The 21,178-nt window shown below is 37.1% G+C and overlaps 1 protein-coding gene across 3 annotated transcripts in view; it reads right to left on the bottom strand.

Annotated features, from left to right (window-relative positions):
• The window catches only part of WDR35 (WD repeat domain 35), a 47,580-nt gene extending 26,472 nt beyond the window's left edge, over positions 1–21,108 (bottom strand). For 2 of the 3 annotated variants that reach the window (XM_057431748.1, XM_057431747.1), the window contains exons 1-11: positions 21,079–21,108; positions 20,407–20,524; positions 19,527–19,598; positions 17,267–17,359; positions 14,402–14,530; positions 14,048–14,181; positions 12,445–12,610; positions 12,209–12,354; positions 10,591–10,716; positions 6,585–6,770; positions 4,048–4,108 (exon numbers count right to left, since the gene is read on the bottom strand). In XM_057431748.1, the coding sequence (XP_057287731.1) occupies positions 4,048–4,108; positions 6,585–6,770; positions 10,591–10,716; positions 12,209–12,354; positions 12,445–12,610; positions 14,048–14,181; positions 14,402–14,530; positions 17,267–17,359; positions 19,527–19,598; positions 20,407–20,524; positions 21,079–21,102 (1,255 nt within the window). In that variant the 5' untranslated portion in view covers positions 21,103–21,108. The remainder of the gene's footprint in view (positions 1–4,047; positions 4,109–6,584; positions 6,771–10,590; positions 10,717–12,208; positions 12,355–12,444; positions 12,611–14,047; positions 14,182–14,401; positions 14,531–17,266; positions 17,360–19,526; positions 19,599–20,406; positions 20,525–21,078) is intronic. The other variant, XM_057431750.1, reaches the window with a different exon arrangement.
• Between the last annotated feature and the right edge of the window lie 70 nt (positions 21,109–21,178).

Here is a 21,178-nt window from a genome sequence, read left to right as displayed (position 1 = left end):
TCAATTTTAGCAGCAACTGCTGCTCACTTGGGCATCAGTGCCCTTCAAAGAATTCATGCTCTGACTATTAAGCAGACAGAAAAGCAAGCATCATAAGGGAGGAGGCAAGAGGATATTCTCCTAGTCAGCATTTCCACTGCATGGCAGCTTTCAATGCTAAACACGTAGACTTCTTAGATTGTCTAGCTCTTCCCACAGATTCTGCAGATAGCTAACTTCAGTATTAGTATCTTAATACTTAATTTTCGGATAATGAAAACATTTAAACAGTTGTCTTACTTTTCAATGATCAAATACTGAAAAGGATTAAACACACCACCCCATTAAAACAACATCAACGTGAACAACTGTCCTTTAAGTTTTCTCTGGCCCTTCTTTTTTTTCTCACCTCATTTCTCTTCACTGTCCCTTCATAAAACCTCCTCTCTGAAGGAAAGAAAGTTTATTTCTTATATATCCAGGAATCTCAAACAACCTTTTGTAATGTCAGTATTTCATCCACACTCAATGCATCTCACTTCAAAACAGTTAGAAAACACCTGCTTTCATGTCTAATCTTCTTTAAAAAATAACGGAAAACAGATTTAGTGCATGACTATATTACTTCACTGCATGAAAAAGCTGAGACACTTTCTAGTATATGAAATGGGATATACAAGCATGAGAGACAAGTAATCACACCTAAATCTGGTTGAAAGGAAGCAATCTGACAGACAGACACAAGACTGAACTGATGCTTTCATACAATCCTGTTACAGGCTGTTCCTCAGAACCTGTGACCAACCTAAGTAGATGTTATTGATAAGACTAATTTTAGAGCTTGATTCAAATGTCTCTAGAACTGTTCACTCATAAATAGAAAAAAGCATCAGACAGCAGCAGGGAAAACTGAACTGCACATGGGACAACTCATGAATGGCCACGGATTAGAGAACACAACAAAATACTGAAGATCAGTTATAGTTTAAAATTATCAACTTTAAATAACAGCAGTTCAGGTGCTGTTTCACATGTAGATCAGCATTTCATTATAATCCCTAATCTGTAGATTATCATTTCTTAAAATGACACTTTGCTATGTCCATGCTCCTAAAAACATATAAGAAGATGACATAATCCAGCCTGCATGACATTCTTAGCAGATACCATCTGCTGTGTTTCCATTAAAAAGATATTATATAACAAGATATTTAACCTTCTATAATATATATTTAGCTATTCATGAAAGGACTTTTGACAGAAAGCTTGTAAAACAAGCACAGAAGAAACTGTGTTGGTTAATGTTTGTACCTATGGAACATAATAATGCTAGACAATGGAGACAAAGAGTAATTTACTGCCTAGCAAACACTAGCTATTGTGAATGACCCTAAACACAATGCACAGGAAGCACAGAAAGAAAAATACCCTTGGTCAAAATAAACAGCAACACCAGGAAGAGCTTTAAGGTGTAACCATACATTAAGATCTAAAGAAAGCTGAAGGGATGGCCTTTGACCAGATAATGACTGATTAATCCTATTTTGCCACCCTTAGCAGAGGCAATCATCAGAAAGCTAATGACATAATTTAAAATTCAACAGAATAAAAGGAATAAGCACTTTTTTTGAGCCCTTCTTGAGCTACTTGTGTAAGATTTGCACCTCCTGGGGGTGAATCAAACGTTGTGCATGGTCACAATTATTTTGTCATCAGGAGATTAATACTACTTTGTTGAAACAATTTTATAAAATGTTATAAATTGACAATTTATACAATTCAGATGTGTGCACCAACTGGAATCTTAGAAAAACCTTACAGAAGGTCTTCTGCCTTTAAGGTTTCACAAGGTCTTCTCTTCTATTGATCTCAGCAAGGCCAGTCAGCTGCTTAAGTTCAGCACCCTGTCAAACTGGAGCAATTATATTTTCTATTGCCAAGAAGCTCCAACTGTGATAAACAGCATGATACACTGCATGTTAAGACCTTGACTGTGTACAGGAGTCTACATCTTGCACAAACTGACCTTATAAATATTTCAAGTTGTTCTATAAAGCTGTATCTTCAGAGATCACAGAAAAGGAAAGCAACTATGATAAAACCAGCACATGGTCTTTGGAATTGTCTTGCAACTGTAGGTGCTTGCTTTTCACTTTCATCTTAAGTCCCTTCCCTAAGTTTGGTGGGTTAACTTAAAAGGAGTCTTAGAGACTGCACATATTAAGAAAAGGTTGAATTTTTGGCTATGTTTACTACACAGCAAAGAAAGGCTTGCTTGTTATGTTTGAACTATTGAGACTACAGAAATTTTTCAGGACTCGAAAATTAAATATTCCTCACATCAGCTATTTGCCTGTCTATGAGGTTGAAGTCTATAACCCCTAGCATTTTCACAAATGAACTCACCCTAGGAAACCACGTTGTAGATCTATGCACTAAACTGATCCTCTGACACTGGAAGGAACAGCAGCAGACTGCATAATGCCTAGTTAAGCTAAAGGAAGAGTAGCTTTTTCCAGATTGCTTAATCTCTTCAGCACAATTCAAACCCAGCTGGAACAACTACAGCATTTTTCAGTTAAATTGTATTTCTTTTTTACTGTTTTCAGTCATAGGGTAAAATTCTTTTAATGTGTTCAGACAGCTGAAGGAGATAGGTTGCAATGGGGGGATCATAAACTGATACCTTTGCTTATAACATAAAGAAATAAAACTATCACAGATAGCTTTAGAAAGCTCACACAAACAGAACACTAGAAAAATGTAGTTTAAATGCAGACTTAGAGGTGGACATGCAAAGCTAATTTTGACCATTTGAGTGAGATTTGTCTCACCTATTTTTAGACATCTCTGACAGAGATGAGGTGGTTGCCCTGGGCTTCTTTGTACTTGGCAGAAGGCAAAAAGACCCTTTTCAGGAATGAGTCACTGAACTTATTTTAGATGTCAGCTGTAGAAATGATAGAAACTACTTCCTGTAACTCCCTGAATCCTCCTCCCACCACTCCAATCCCACCTGTCAAGTCAGCCCAGGAGACTAAGTAGGCATACAGAAGAGGACGGGACAGGAGGTACACAACAGACACCCCACCCACACCATTACCACCCACCACACCATCTTACTTCAGTGCTCAGTTTGGGGTTTTTTAGAGGGGTTGGTTTGTTTGTTTGTTTTCTCTCCTCCATCCATTGTAAAATTGACATAAAAACTGAAGTATCACAGTATTTCACACATATTCCAGAAGACAAAACTGATTCATCAGAGCAGGATACTCTTCATTTCAATTATGATCTACAATATCAGCCATGAATTTCACAATATACACATATGACTCACAGCTGATTTCCTCCTGCTGTCACTGAAAAACTCAACAACGTTAGAAAATGACACTTACAAACCTACTGTATAATAAAATAAAAACTGTTCAGTAGTCTAACCTGTCATTCTAGTTAGAGCATTTATTTCAGATTTCAATCACAGTAGCACTTATTGAGAAAAACAGTGATATTTATGACCTCAACTATTTCTATACTTGGCTTGGTAGTTTTTCCTACCTCTATGCTTCTATGAATTGTTGTTACTTCCTTGCTTCTATAAATTGTTGTTACCTCTTTGTCTCATAGTTCTTCACCTTAGTTTCCTCATCATCTCTCTTACCAAAACTTTGCTAGACACTTTTCCCATCTATTTTATCAGACAGAATGGCTGTTTGTTTAATATTAACACCAAGTATTAGCATTATGGCTTGGAATTAACTTCTCTAAAAAGACTGATTAAGATGGAAGAGTTACTTTTTGCAGAGAGAATAGGCCATCTCCAACACAAATTACGGTTCACAACATGGAAACCCCTGATCACACATTTAATACATTTAGGGAGAGTTAAGTCCATGTAAGAAGCCAGTATAAAAATCATAGTTAAACCATGTATAGAACAGAAGATCAAAACATTTGGATGCCAGGGGTGTTACCACACAGTGATTGTTTCATCATTGAACAACAGACCTGCATAAGAATTTCATTATAAATACTAGAAAAAAATACAACAGACTATTGCGGGTTGCTTACCAATATCAATGTATTTGGGATCTAAGGGAGTGCCAATAGAATTGCAGAGAACCAGCACATACTGTATGAAAATAAAAGCAAGTGTCATTACAACCACATTTTTTGTAAATAACCCACATTTCACACAATCTAATGCTGGTCAGCAACAAAAAAACAGAGGGACCACTACTGCAGTAAATATAAAGCAGCGTTAAGCACGAGAGTAATGAGGCATTTGCCAATTAGCACTATAAACGAAGCCAAGCACAAAACAGGGAAATGACCGGCTGTCTTCAGCAAAGGAGCAAATCTACCAGACAAAATACAATACATGGATGTACCCACCAGCAGGGACCACAGACAGCATATGGGCAAGACAGCCAGTGTCCCATCACCACCCTGCTGAGCGAGGCACATGCTGTACTGCAATGATTTACTAGCATGACACACCAACAATTTCTCAGTGACTCAACTGTTGCATAGCTGTCTATGCAATAGGTAATAAACTGCATCAGAACCCCTTGCTAGCTCCCAGAAGTCAGAACAGACCAACAGTCCTTCACAGACCTCAATCTCCTTGAACCTCCAAGAAGGCTACATGTGGGGAGAATTGTGAATAAGGCTATCCTCTACTCTGCAGTACTGCAGATACTACAAAATTAGTGAGTTTTGTTAGTTTAGCCCTTCTTGTAATCCCGCTTGGGAAGGCTTTGATAGCATAGATACCTCAGCTTAGTCTATTAAACTCAGGAAAAAGCAAATAAATAAAAATTGACCTACACATCAGCGTTTCTTGTGGTTGCTAATGTATTTATTTTTCCAGATCTAAACTAAGGACTAAATAACTTTATGATTACTGCACAAGGAAATAAGAATGTCTTGAATGAGAAATTAAGTAGCAACTTTTACTGCAAAGTCTACAGTGACTGTACAGCTTACCCCTTGAAACTGATAGATTGATAGCTCATTCATTACATGAGAATGACAGAGTTTAGGTTTCAGCTGCTGTATGAACTTCATTCTTTCAATGAAAAAGTTATGAACAACCATTTCTGTGAATTAATTAGCTTATTATACCTTATTATTCTGGCTCTGCCACTAATAAAACCTTCCCAAAAGTAGTGGTTTTATTTATTTGTTCATGAGCTAAACATACCACCAGCATTCTCAAATTTATCTTTTAAAAAAAATTATGTTGAGTCTCCACCTCTTTAGGAAACCACTCCTGGCTTTTTGTTTCCATTATGTTCATATTAATTATTCTCTGTTAAATTATCCCAAAATTCACTCTATAATCAATTCACTCTATAATCAGTTTCTCTTTTATGCACTTTTACGTATTTCTGAGGCTCTAACTCAGTAGATCAAGGACTGCCAAGAGGCGATGGCGTAACAGTATCCAAGACAGAGGCTGCATGAACATATAGGGTGGTGCCAGGAGCAGGAAGATCAAATCATCATCTGATTTAATGAAAGCAGAAAGCTCAAACCTTGCTATGGGTATCACCAGTAAGTTCCTTGTAACTTAATCACATTCACCTTTGAACAGTTTCTGATGAAATTAATCTTTTTTCTCCATCAGCTATTGCTCTACCTTTTGCCATCTTGAAATCACAATTCTAATGACCAAAATCTATTGCAAAACAAATCTGTTTTTCAGAAAGCAACTCTAATGAACTGCTACCCAAAGGATAAGCTTGTTCACTTCATTTCATTAACAGTGTTAATAATTACACTGGAGCCATTTCAAAAGAATTGAAAAAACTCATTATCTGTAATTTTTAGATGCTAAAATGCTCAGGAAAGTTACACTGTGTCCCTCCACTGTTTCCTATTATAAAGGAAAATACAGGAAAAAAAAAAAAATCTCATTTTATTGCACTCAACTTCACCAAATGGTTTTGGCCATGGGTACCAGATTTTCAATTCATATGACAGTACACCACCTATTGTGCAATCAAGCAAAGCAGCAAAAAGCATATTTTTTACCGCTGCACCAACTGACTCCATCTCATGCTCCTCCTTTGTAAGCAATATACAAGTGATATAGGAAAGAATTCAGAAGCAAACACAAGAAGAAAATCCATCATGCTAACCAAACATACATTAACCAAATTATATCATTTGTCAATCCATTTAAAATAAATAAATGGAACAGTTTGTAGGAACATGGGATTTACCTAAAAATTTCCTTTTTTCCCCTCCCATCACTTCTGACTGATTAAGTCTTCATTACCATTCTGATCCTCTCCTGCTTTTAGCTTCTTTAACTATTTCTAAAGAAACATTAATTTGGAAGTATGCAGTTTTCAGTAAGTTACCAATGGCTACAAGGAGTTAAAATATAGAGGCAATGAATCAGTTCTGCACATTATCGCTATGACTTTTTTGGGGTTCTTTGTTTTTAAACACTGAGTCCATTCCAGTGCCATTCTGTCAAATGACAACTGAATGACACACTGAGACAGATTCAGAATTTTATATTTCATCTTATTCTGACTGTAAAGCATTGACATGTGGAACAGAGTGTTTCAAATGAAAATTAAAAGAATTTTTACCTGAGGTTGATTTTCATCTGCTTTAGTTGCTAAAACACAGAAGTCTCCATAAGTTGTTATGGAAATCAAGCTCTTGACGTATTTTACATACTTCTCATTGTTCTTTGTGTCCCAAAAGACTACACAGTATTCTGGACGATCAGGTCGAGTATACGCATAAATAACCGTATTGGAGCAGTAACCCCACTGCCAAGAGAGACAATTTTGATAAAGCCCATCATAAATCACAAGAATTCAATGATAAATTGTTCACAGCTATGAAAGAAAGTGTTTATTCCATATACACAATCAGTATTCAGTACTCTTTACTGTTCTGGTGGTGAACTGATTTATTAAAAGCATGTGAACACAGTTCTGGTAATACATTGTTGGCATAGTATTAAACTGGCAAAAGAAGCCTTCCTATCACCAGAATAGCCAATTGCAATCAGAATTGAAGGATCAAACTCAAAATGAAACAAGATCTCACTTTCCCCTGTTTCTTACTTGTTCAGCAGGTACATAGAAATACCCACTGTGAAGATGGTTTTTGCCATGAAAATACTTGCTCTATGACTATTGATTTGAAAACTCAATGTTCATTTCCCAAGAGAAATAAAATAAACACCTCAAACAGTGCAATTACTGAAGCAGACAAAAATAACCAATTATATTAAAGCAATATGTTAACTCACATCACATCTTCCATATTAACAACATGAGAAAAAACCTCCCTTCTGCCCAGAAGAATGTAATTATTCATGTAACAGGTAGGAGAAAGGGCAAAAGAAGAAATGGAATATTCAAGCACCTCTGAGCAACCTTGTATACTGGAAGGTGTCTGTGCCCATGGCAGAGGGGTTGGAACTAGGTGATCTTTAAGGTCCCTTCTAATCCAAACCAATCTGTGATTCTATGAATACTGTAAACCCCATTAAGATGTATTTTATTGCATTCAACTAATTTAAATTATAGAAATTAGTAATGAAGACCTTTTCTAAAAAGCAAATCCAGAAGACATCTCAGAAAAGAGGTGAAGCTGACCAATAAAGGAGATATAAAGCAAGCCACTTAAGGATGATGATGCAATTGTAGAAAAACTACTAGAATTCTCTGCATCAACATTTACTAGAGAGAGCAGAAAGCTTGGTAGAGAGCTGGCCAGAAGGGTACCCACACTCTAAAGGGAATGAAACAGAGGCAATAAACTATCATCAAAATAACTTTTAGAATAGATCTATAAACTGAATGGTAATCATAGAATAGTTAGGGTTGGAAAGGACCTTAAGATCATCTAGTTCCAACCCCCCTGCCATGGGCAGGGACACCTTACGCTAAATCATATCACCCAAGGCCTCATCCAACCTGGTCTTGAACACTGCCAGGGATGGAGCATTCACAACTTCCTTGGGCAACCCATTCCAGTGCCTCACCACCCTAACAGGAAAGAATTTCCTTCTTATATCCAATCTAAACCTCCCCTGTTTAAGTTTTAACCCGTTACCCCTTGTCCTATCACTACAGTCTCTAATGAAGAGTCCCTCTCCAGCATCCCTATAGGCCCCCTTCAGATACTGGAAGGCTGCTATGAGGTCTCCACGCAGCCTTCTCTTCTCCAGGCTGACCAGCCCCAACTTTCTCAGCCTGTCTTCATACGGGAGGCACTCCAGTCCCCTGATCATCCTCATGGCCCTTCTCTGGACTTGTTCCAACAGTTCCATGTCCTTTTTATGTTGAGGACACCAGAACTGCACACAATACTCCAGGTGAGATTGTCAGAACCCAAAGGTTATCTGTCGAGTTCAACAGGAATTCAAACATAATGCTGTGGAAGACAGCCAGAGGAACAAGTGGGCAGATGTAAAAAGCACTGATTTTTGGAATCACAAATCAGTAAATCCAGCTTTCACACAAGGTAGAAATGTGATAAATAAATAAATAAATAATGGGATTAGATGATTATGGATAAATACAACACACTGGTCATCATGTTTTTAGCCCTAGAAGTTGTACCTCATTCATTTATTATTATCATTTATTATCTTTCAGAAAGGCCACAGATGTGTTAATGAAGATGACCTAACTGATACAACCAACTTGGATTTTGAAGAAAATAAAGCTCATTTTGGATACAGGAAGAAACATAGAAGAGTTGTAAAAAAACTACCATTATTCCAATCAGAGCACTACCCACCAGATCCTTCCCAGAGATGCAAACTAGAACTTATACTATTCTGAATATTCAAAATTTATGAGTAAATTATCAGGTAACAAGTCAGTAAACTGTAAATCAGGTTTGTCAAATATAAAACTGATTTCAAAAAGTGGCAAAGGACCCCAGAATGCTGAATGATTAGGATATAAAGTGAAATCCAATGTAGATTTGAACAATGTAATATACACCAGAAGAAATGCAACTAGAGGCATAGAATCTAAATTAGTATTTCAACTCCAAAGAGATTACATATAAACTATGAATAGCTTAAAAAAGGTTGGCTCTATTCATAGTTTTTACTGTCATATTAATTTAGAACCCCTTTCTCTTATTATGATAATACCTGAAAAATACAGGAAATTATTCAGGAGATGGATAATGTGATACTAACACTCCATCTCCAGGTCATTACTTCCAATCCAGCCAAAATTAATGACATCTTTGAATCACTATCGTTTAATGACTGCAACCTTTTAGAATATCTAGTTACTGATGTAATCAGAAAGAACATAGCAATAGTAATGTGGGTTATTTATTGAAGGACAACACACAACATTCACCATAAAAATACTTAACATTGAAACTGAGCATACTACCAAGAGGTTAAGAGTTTATTTGCTGCAGAAATAAATTCATTTGAGCACACCTTTTTCCACTTTAAATATGCAAAGGGAAACAAAAACAAAAAAAGGAGCTTACACATGCAGTTCCTGAAACTAACATTTCAAAATATTATTCATTTGCAAACTGTGCCAGACCTTGAAATACACATGGTCTCATATATCCTGATGATTTTAAGAAAAAGCAATAGGCCTGTGCTCCAGCTGTTACACATTTCCCAGAATAAACATTAAGTAGCATTTCCTGCAAGACTAATTTCCAGCTCAAATTTCCAAAGTATTTCCATCAGATTTACAACAAGCTACCTGAAATGGCTTCCCAGCAGACTGGTGTATATAACTCCCTGACCAATAATTTTTCACAACTGAGTGGAACAATACATTTCAATATAGCTGCAGTATGTTCCTCACATTACATTCTGTCTCTTTAATCACAGCGGTTACACACGGATAATTAAAAACATGTAATATGGTGGGAAAAAAAAAGAATACAATACTGTATACTGGACAGTAATTGCTTTTTTTTATTAAACTGTAAATTTAAGTTAAATAGTCCTAACTCTAAAGAAAAAAAATCCAGCCAAACAAACAAAAACCCTATGTGGCAGACAAGATAAAAACATGATTCAGAATTAGCTGAATTCACACTTTCTTCAAGTATATTTGGAACTGAAGTAAAAGTAGGAAATGTGCCTATCAGGTTGTATTAGTTTCTACTGTTCAAATTTCCAAACAACTCTCCCGGTTCAAACTAGTAATTCACCACCAAAAGTATGACAGTAAAACTAAGGCTCAACCAAACACCACTGTATCACTTAGCCCACACATTTTAACCAAACAGCAATAAAAACACTGGAACCTTAACTGCGTGACAAGCCCCAGTTACTACCAACATGAGAAACATGCCCAATTCTGTTAATATTAACAAAGCATATGTTTACATATTATGAAAATAAAATCATAAATTCACTGTAAAAGCAATAGCTAAAGTCATTCCACCACCAAGACACTCACAGTCCACTAAAACTTCAAGTCGCTACTGCTGATCAAGCAGTAATCATAAATTAAGCTCTGATTTATGTATTAGAGAGAACTACTTTTTCAACACACTCAGAAACATAGTAACAGGAAACATTATATGATTCTATGATTCTATTATTATGTGGTAGCTAAGTGCCTCATTACTATGTACCTTGTAATCAGGACGAATGTTTGCAAAGTATATGTAAGAATCGACAGCCAGTGCAATTTTCAGTCCACTTCCCTCCCAAGACAAAGCAGAGATCTGTTTGCCAGGCACTCTGAGTGTGCGCAAATGCTTGTGTAAAACAAGGAAAGGAAAAGAGTCAGTATTTCTCATAGGAAAACAGTTTTGATAGTTGATGAAAACCAAACATAGATCCTCTTTACAGAACCCTTTAATGACTCTCCAAGTACAATACACATGCAAACAGATATTTAACATGCATTTCCGTAAAGTATTCTTTTGCCTTATTTTTTTTTCCTAGATACAAAGAAACACCAGGACTCAGTGGTAGTTCAAACTTACAAAACTAAGTAACAGATGGAGAATGTCAATATAAACAGTTTTTCCTGTTTGGTAACTTGAATCACCTACATAATTTCAATTCCTACTAAAATATACACAACAGTAGCACCACTACCTGACATGCCCCAGTTGATATACAACACCCTTACCTGATGGTTTAAAGAAATAAAAACAAATAGCTAATCTATGTCAAGAACATGCACTGAATTAGCTGCATGGGTACACAATTCGTAGTAAGGCAAAGGGCATTTTCCTCTTTATTCCCTTTCAAAAAAAGTCTAAAAAAGGCAGTTAGATGTCCATTTCCAATTTAAGAGCTAACAAATAAACAGACTTTCCATCTTTTTTTTTTTTTTTTCCATCTTTATTTTGCCATGGAATTTGAAGTTGACCGAAGGAAACAACTGAAAAAGAAGTTTTCAAGAACTGTAACCTTAGTCCCACAGAGCACTTGTTTCTGTGAAGCTTTTTGTTTGCAAATAATATGGATGTGTGTAATAAAGGATACATTCATCAATTATTAACTGTCAGATTTTTAATAGTCTTGGACTTCAAAAAAATACAGCATTTTACCAAGCAGACCACTGATACCTATGCTTAGATCTAACTTGCCTGTTGAGGGCATAACTTTGTGCCTAAATAAACTGTTATTAATGAACTGGCATAGTGTGGCACCTATTTCATGCCTTTGATAAGATGCAAATACCAAGTCCACATACTGGTCACACATTATTCACACAAGATACAGTCATCCAAAACGTTAAGCCTGTACTTGAATATGAGAACTAGAACAAAACAATTCTAAAATCTAACAGATTTACTTCTAAATAATAGATAGAGAATCTGGCACACCTGTTTCAGTTAATCTCAAGGACATTAGAAGCCTGATAACAGTATTGCCAAAACCTTTAGTTCCATTTAATACTTTCAACTAAGGAAACCTCTGTAGATGATGATCACTTATTGCTAAGTCTGAACTCAGGTATCAGAGTCAGGTGTTCAAAATTAGACACTACGCATATCCCACCATTTAGTGGTTTATGAGATGCACTCGGATTTTCATGCTGACCACTAACTCGCTGTTCTAAAAGGTGACCTGATCCTGTGTCATCTTTCCAGATCAGGTAGATATCCCAGATACCTTAGAGCACATTAAACACACTAAACACCCACATTTTGGCACCCAGATTCAACCAGTAACAACCACATAGACAAATCATACTAAGATATAAAAAAAAATTTATGTATTAAATATTTTTACCTCACCAAACGGAGTATAGAACTGTACAGCGTTTACATCTTTATCTTGAGAAGTTGTTTTTAGGGAGCCAGCCACCGCCAATACACTTCCACAGTGGTTCCACTGAATGCATACTACGTTCATAGCAGTGTCAATCAAAACAGGATCTAGTTTTTAAGAAATAAAGAATATAAATACAGGTCAACATTTTGGGTCACGAGTAGCTCATTAATTAGCACCCCACATTTGGTACCTACTATGGTCATTCTCATCTCTCATTATCTGGCATCTTCCATTGTCATAACAGACAGCAAGACAAGGACAATCTGGTTCAATGTAGCCCTCTGTGCCATGATACCAATGTATTCCAGCAATGCTGAATGCTCCAGTTAAGTTCACTAAACAACTCAGTTTCATTTTCACCTAAATAAGAATCATTAATTATTTAAAGTCATATACAACATGCTATTTAGAACAATTTACATCTTTACTGATATACTGCAAAAGAACAGATACGTACGCAAATCTTTTTCCTGTCCCAAGAAAAATTTTCACATTCTCAAAATTTTAAGTTTGAAAAACTTCCTTATTTGAAGCCAGATCAGAGGTACAAAACCACGTATTTTAACTACAAAGAAGCACTTTAATATTGGCATTTTCATTCATTGCTTTTAAGTTACTTTTCAAAGGAAAAAAAAAAAACAAACAAACAAAAACCCACCACCACAAGCATGCACCCAAAGAATCCTACTGGAACTTTACAAAAAAAATACAAATAATTTAAACCAATCCTGGCCACAGGATTTTTACAGGAAACATTTTGTCAGCTTTTTCTTCATAAAAATCACTTGAATAATATATAAAAATAATTGGAAAAAATACACGTCCAAATTAGGACAGCAATTAAGATAAGTTTACTTTTGTAGTAATTAGCCCTGGACACCTGGTAACACAGAAAAGGGCTTTTTCTGAAAGATAAGAGTGCACCTGGATCACTTCAAGAAGGGCTAGCAGGTAAGTTATGGAAGAGAGGGCAAGGGCTGGCACGCACAGCCATACATAGTGTTGGGTGGGAGGGACAACAAGTCACTTAAAGAATTTCAATAATCTACAGCACATGGTAGAAACACCATGACTACAGCAGTGGGAAGAAAGAAAGATACAGTTGGGGGTTGAAGAAGGAAAGGGGAGAAGGGGGATGAGAAAGAGAAAAGGGGAGTGGGAAGGCGAGAAGGCAAACAGGAAATTCACCATAAAAGGTATCTAAAAGTAAACATGATTCTTTGGAACATCACTCATTTCAAAGTCTGTGTTTTACTTCTGTTTAGCATTTTGCCATAGCATTATCATATATTCCAGTACTACAAATAAGTAGATAAAAATAAATAAACAAGCCAATGTTGTAGGAATGCAGAACGCACTTATTACTGGGTGTTCTCTGAAGCATGTAACATTCCTTATGTAATAAAGAATGACAGCAGCAATGGAAAACACTGCTTTATTCTAACTATTGCTTTATACTACAATAGTACTTTTAACATGAACTTCATTTAATTAGTACCACATACATGTTTTCACATTTTCAGTAACCACTGCAAGGCAAAAAGGCATTAGTTGATGTGATATTTACTTAGCTACCAAGAAAAAAATATTTATATTAAAATGCTGCAGATGCATAAATCTTGAATAAAAACTCTCTACACAAGATCTTGTCCAGTTCTCAGTACTGAAGTCTACCAACTATGAATTCCACCAACTAAACAAACATGAAATACATTAACAGGAAGTAAGTTTTTGTAAGCTAAGTTTAGTAAGTTAAGTAAGCCTGTTAATACCTTTATTATATCACCATGAACTTACAATAAAATTTCCCTGATTGTCATAAATATGAATCTCTCCATTTGACATTCCAAAGAGTAAAACTTTGCTATCAGAGGACCAGGCCACATGGCACAGGTGGGTACCTTTCAAGTCTTTTCCCCAAATGCGATTACCTGTAACAGGATATTGATTGCACTTAATAAATATGACACAAAGTTAAAAATAGGATTCAATTTTCCAATGTAAAAATTAAAATAGCTAAAGAAAATCAAAGCAACAATTAGAAAGTAACTATTGCTCCTGTTTATCTAGAGACAAAGAGCCACTACTTACATAATATATAAAAAAAAAAGCTATGTAATACCACAATAATTAGTATAGCTTAAATTTTACCATCCACCGATCCAACAATCACAGCACCATCTTCATACACAATACAAATCTTTTTTCCATCAGCATTCCAGCTCATACTTCGAACAACAGATTTATTTCTATTGTTAATCATCTCTTCGTACCAAGTACCTATTAGTAGTGAATGAAAAACTGTGTTATACTTCTGATTTGATAATCACCTAGTGGATGCAAGATACTGAATCCAAACAGTAAAACTATTCTCATTTTAAAAGATATGCAAATAGGATGGTAATGATGTTTCTTAGCCATATGAATTCCTGAAGTTGTTCAAAAAATAAATACATAACAAACATGTACTATAAAATATATTAGTTATATATATAATATATATAAGTTACCAAGCAATCAAATTATGAGTTCAATGTAATGGAGAAAGACGACAATGGTCTGCTTAGAAGTAAACATGAGATGGTGAGTTACATATAACTTTTCAGTGTAATATACAACAAACAGAAAGCTACAGAATCATAGAATCATAGATCATAGAATCATAGAATAGTTAGGGTTGGAAAGGACCTTAAGATCATCTAGTTCCAACCCCCCTGCCATGGCCAGGGACACCTCAACACTAAACCATGCCACCCAAGGCTCGGTCCAACCGGGCCTTGAACACTGCCAGGGATAGAGCATTCACAACTTCCTTGGGCAACACATTCCAGTGCCTCACCACCCTTACGCTAAAGAACTTCTTCCTTATATCCAATCTAAACTTCCCCTGTTTAAGTTTTAACCCGTTACCCCTTGTCCTATCACTAGAGTCCCTAGTGAAGAGTCCCTCTCCAGCATCCCTATAGGCCCCCTTCAGATACTGGAAGGCTGCTATGAGGTCTCCACACAGCCTTCTCTTCTCCAGACTAAACAGCCCCAACTTTCTCAGCCTGTCTTCATATGGGAGGTGCTCCAGTCCCCTGATCATCCTCGTGGCCCTCCTCTGGACATGTTCCAACAGTTCCATGTCTTTTTATGTTGAGGACACCAAGTCTGCACACAATACTCCAGGTGCCGTCTCACAAGAGCAGAGTAAAGGGGCAGGATCACCTCCTTCAACCTGCTGGTCACACTCCTTTTGATGCAGCCCAGAATACGGTTGGCTTTCTGGACTGCGAGCGCACACTGAAACCAGCTCATGTTCATTTTCTCATCAACCAACACCCCCAAGTCCTTCTCTGCAGGGCTGCTCTGAATCGCTTCTCTGCCCAACCTGTAGCTGTGCCTGGGATTGCTCCGACCCAGGTGTAGGACCTTGCACTTGGCATGGTTAAACTTCATGACGTTGGCATCAGCCCACCTCACAAGCATGTCAAGGTCCCTCTGGTTGGCATTCCTTCCCTCCAGTGTACCAACCGAACCACACAGCTTGGTGTCATCGGCAAACTTGCTGAGGGTGCGCTCAATCCCACTGTCCGTGTCACTGACTAAGATGCTGAACAAGACCAGTCCCAACACCGATCCCTGAGGGACGCCACTCGTTACTTTTCTCCGATTGGACATTGAGCCATTGACTACAACTCTTCTCATGTGACCATCCACCCAGTTCTTTATCCACCGAGTGGTCCATCTATCAAACTGATGTCTCTCCAATTTAGAGACAAGGATGTCGTGTGGGACAGCGTTGAATGCTTTGCGCAAGTCCAGGCAGATGACGTCAGCTGCTCTACCCCTGTCCATCAGTTCTGTAGCCTCATCATAGAAGGCCACCAAATTGGTCAAGCAGGAGTTCCCCTTAGTGAAGCCATGCTGGCTCTCACCAAGCCCCTTGTTGATTTTCATGTGGCTTAGCATGCCTTCCAGGAGAATCTGCTCCAAGATTTTGCCAGGCACAGAGGTGAGACTGACTGGTCTGTAGTTCCTTGGGTCATCCATTTTCCCCTTCTTGAAAATGGGGGTTGTATTTCCCTTTTCCCAGTCATCGGGAACTTCATCTGACTGCCATGATTTTTCAAATATGATGGCCAGTGGCTTAGCAACCTTATTTGCCAGCTCCTTCAGGACCCGCGGATGGATTTCATCATGTCCCATGGTCTTGTGCATGTTCAGGTTCTTAAGATGGTCTCAAACAAGATCCTCTCCTACAGTGGGCTCAAGGTCTTCATTCTCACAGTCCCTGTGTCTGCCTTCCCAGAATTGGGTGGTGTGGTCAGAGTCTTTGCCAGTGAAGACTGAGGCAAAGAAGTCATTAAGAACCTCAGCCTTCTCCAAATCCAGGGTAGCCAGCTCTCCTGATAGCTTCCAGAGGGGCCTACGTTGTCCCTAGTCTGTCTTTTATTCGCTACATACCTATAGAATCCCTTCCTGAAGTCATATTAGTCTACTGCCTTAATTACACGTTTCTAAACGCTGCTTTTATGAAAGTATATAATTGATGTTCTCAGCAGGGTTGCTTAATTCTTGCAGTTCTACCACCAATACGTCTGAGCTTGATGCACTTTTAGAACTTTTAATACTACAATACCCAGAACAGAACCTATACAAACAAGCACTGCTTCTTTTTTGGTTCAATATACTACTTTCCTCCAAGGAAATAAAGTAAAATAGAAGAAAACAAGAAATTTAGAGCAGTTTACAAAGCACGTGGCTAAAAATTTGTATCTTTTCCTAAGGTATCTCTACAGGACAAACACCTTTCTATATTTGACTACACTGTGAAAAATGTTGACAAGTATTACAATAAAAACTTGGAAATTTTTTTAAATCTATTTTGAGCTTTACAGTCTGCAGAATAAAAGCCCTGGGTAGGAATTCTTTTAATTGCTGGGGGAAAAAAAAAAAAAAAAAAGAGAGAAAACAAAAAGATTTCTCACAACATAGAATATTATCCCATCTCAGATTTATCCTGCAGAGTACCTTTATACAGCATCCACACAATGATAAGTCCATTTTGATCACTTGTAGTCAGTTTTTGATACTGTTCATTCCATGTCACTACTTGAACAGAACCTAGAAAATGATACAGTTTTTTTATTTACATCATTTAAGTAAGTTAATAAAACTCACCACATCCAACTTGATCAGCCTGGAGCTTTCCAGAAATTTGCACTTCAGACTCTAATTTTGGGCATTCTTTTTGTGTCTCTCATTTCTTCTTTCAAAATCCTGCTAAACAGCTCCTTTTGCTTCTGTATTCACCCACTTGACTAACATCCTCTCCAAATTCTGCTCAAAATATTGCTTCAATATGTGAAACCCAAATTATAGTTTTGCAGTTTCTGACCATCTCTGACATGTTAGTCTGTGAAGCCAAGAAAACTTTACTGTCATAATAAGTTTTAGTTTTCTCTTCCCCTTAGTATGTTGATCCTCAGTAATGCTGCACTTTTAAAACAAAATCTCCTTCACGATTACCAAAAAGAGAACTCTAAACTCAATTCCTGCAGACTCTCAAGTCTCATATGGATCCTACTCATAAATATTTGACCCGAGACATCTTCAAACAGTGGCTTCTAAGCAGCATCTGATTTCAACACTGGATGTGAACTTGGCCACTTCAAGCATCACATTCCTTCGTGTCCTCACTGCTAGTCATCCATTTCCTCTGTGTCCTTTCCATTTTTCAGACTTTTAATCATGAACTTTATCAACAGATGCAATCAAAGATACCCTGAATGTCAGGAATTTGTGAAGGTAACAGTAATCTATTTCAGAATTTAAAACATCCATTCAAAATATCCATTAAACAAATTCACTTTTTTATATATTTAACTAACTATTTAACCCTGACTGTTAGCAGGTTTCAACTGCAAATCCTCATGAAAAGACCACTTCTTCAAAGAATGTAAGGATTTTGCATTCTCTTCATAGCCCACTGTCCATAGATGATGATCATTTAACATTTCTTTCACAAGAGTTTAATGCTTCCCTGCATCCATTTTTTACTTCCACACACTATCCTTCTCTAGCCTGTTTTCTAACCTCTATAAACTTTGTCTGCATATGGGAGCTGTCCCTGCCCATGGCAGAGGGGCTGGAACTAGATGGTCTTAAGGTTCTTTCCAATCCAAACCATTTTGTGATTCTATACGGCAGTCCATGTACGTACACATATTGTAATTTGTCAATAAAGAGAAAACAAAGATATATTTAAGGCAAAAAATGGGTGTACTGAACTAAATTTGATTTCTTCAGAATAAATGTGAAGCTACCATAACATACAAGGAAATCTCATATACCATAAAAAATTAAAAGCTTATCCATCCACATATGTTTCTAGAAAAAATGCTTATAGAGGCTTTTAGTGACATTTCTGATTTTAGCCTATTATATAGAATTTAAAACTTCATATAAAAAGTGCAAGAGAAAATTGTTCTCCTTTTTTGAAAAAGAAACCACAGTAGAACCACAGTAAAACTGTAAATGTTTAACTCAGCAATTTCAGCATTGACTGCCCATCTGTTTAGCTTTTCTCTTCTGATATAAAACATTCTTTATCTGTCATCTACAAATGTAGTATGTGAACAAACATATCATGATCTTCTACATAAACACTGAAAAAAATATTCCAGTCCCATGCAACTGTGTAGCATTTCCAAATTAACCATGCTAAAGTCAGAGATAACAAGTGCTATACCAGTAGCACTGCATGATTAAAAAAAAAATAATAAAGTCTGTCTATAATATAACACATACAGCAGCATCATCCACTTAAATAAAAATCAGTATTTCTTTCTCAGGATAATGAATGGGTACCAAATAATTTGGAAAAAGCAAAGCCTGAGGTAATACAAAGCACAAGCCAGGCTGTAATGTCAAAGGACACAGATTTAGACTTGCAAAATCCATAAGTAAACTTTAAATCGTAAGAGAAAGAGCCGAGATTGGTTTGTGCAGCACGCATTTTGCATTACACATCAGCCATGAGAACTGAAGTTAGGCTACATCAGTTTGATTCTCAACCCAGTAATTCACTCACGGATCATGACTGTAGGTCTTTCATCAGATAACTTGGAAAAAATAGATAGCCAAGATATTATATACCTGAGCTGAACAGTAATAATCTTTGTTTCAGACTTGTAATAAAAAGTTATGGCAAAATTACTCTATTAACGTCACAAAATCTTGTATTTTTTTATTCTAAGCAAAAGTACATTAAATACTCAAAGCCACTTACCACTATGACCTTCAAGAATTTGATTCACAGAAAGATTGCTAGGAGCTGCGAGTCCCTTTATTTTTGCTTCATCTGAAAATAACAAAACTAGCTATAAAATCAGCCTAACAAAGCACACATATTACTGTGTCTCTATCAATACTGCAGCTCCATTCACTGCTTACACAGATAAAATTATTCACCTAAAAGAATGTAAATTGTAACTGCAGAATGAATTTTCCACCCTCAGTTCAATGTGTTTGCTATTCACATCTGTCATCCAAATTCATACACTCTTTATGATCAAGCAGTTTTTCAGGGGAAAAAAAAAAAAACACTAAAAACCAAACATACACACAAAAGAAAAAACCCCACACATTAAAAAAAAACAACCAGGGCTATCATGTTTTGTAACACTCAGTAAAAGAAGTTAAAAATAATTTGGAAGTATATTAGATTTTACTCTTCTTGGAACATTTTTATTAAGACAAAAATTGACAGCTTTCTCCATAAAATAATGAAGATGCTAGACAACATTGAAACAAAATAAAGAAATCATAAGATAAATTCAAAAATAACCTGAAAGCCTATACAAAATGAACAAGAATAAAACATGTGCCCTGAAAAAGAAAAAAAGCAGTAAAAAAAACTTCAGCAGACGTAACGGGTACACAAATTACACATGCGCCATGTAAGACAAGCTGGAGGAAATCTGTGCAAAAGAAAGTAACAGAACATTGGATGTTTTGGCAAATACATATCTATGTACAGGTTTAAAAGGTGCAATACCATCAAGAAACTTGTGGAAGCAGTTATGCTTCCTGAAGTGCAGTGGATTTTGTTCTTAAGAAAAACAAAGAAACAAATAAACAAACAAACCTAAAATCACCCACTCATTTACCTGTCTGTGTTTCTAATTTTAAGACTTTCAGTAATCCATCCTCTCCACCACAGGCTATGAAGCCTTGATCCTTATTCCAGGAAATACATCTTAATCGAACACTACCAGGAATTGCAATCTGAAAAAGAAGCATTTGGTATCTCTACACAGCTATAAGAATCATGTTTTATTTTAAAAACACTCTAACTGAACACCTCAAAGATACCTATGATACCACATCAGGTAAACTTATTTCTACCAACAGATCAGTACGTGCAAAAAGAAACAAAAGACAGTTACAAGCACCAGTGAAACTGCAACACAAAGCTTGAGAAAAGGTAACCTAACACATGCAGTAAATCATGATAGCAGGACATCTTCAAAGGTGTGCTGAGAAGGCATTATGAGCAACGAAGGAGGGGAGAGGGATGCACAGAGCTCTGACAAGAGCTGAACCGACATCTCAAGAGCAAAGACCAAAGCCCCAAGCCGTGAACCCAGGCCGCGAAGGAGCTGGCAGGGCAGATCAGGGCATCACTCTGGGCAAGGGCCAACCCCACGACCGCACCACCAGCGCCAGCAGAGCTGCAACCAGCGGGAGAGTCCCAAGGAGTCCCCTCAGCGCCCCGAGGCCTCAGAGCTCCCAACCTCCGGGGGCTCCCGCCCCGGCTCTCCTCCGTGCCCCAGGAGTACCTTCTTGCATAGGTAGATGAACATCCTGGCGGAGCGAGAGGGCCACCCCTCACAGCTCCTCACGGCAGCACGGCTCGGTGGGCCGCGTCACCCTGGCAAC

The sequence above is a fragment of the Pezoporus wallicus genome, unplaced genomic scaffold, assembly GCF_028554395.1.
Source record: "Pezoporus wallicus isolate ANWC-B61680 ecotype Strahan unplaced genomic scaffold, APGP_CSIRO_Pwel_v1 contig_161, whole genome shotgun sequence".
Lineage (NCBI taxonomy): Eukaryota > Metazoa > Chordata > Aves > Psittaciformes > Psittacidae > Pezoporus > Pezoporus wallicus.
Note: the sequence above shows the minus strand (reverse complement) of the source record. Positions and strands in the feature narration are given on the sequence as shown.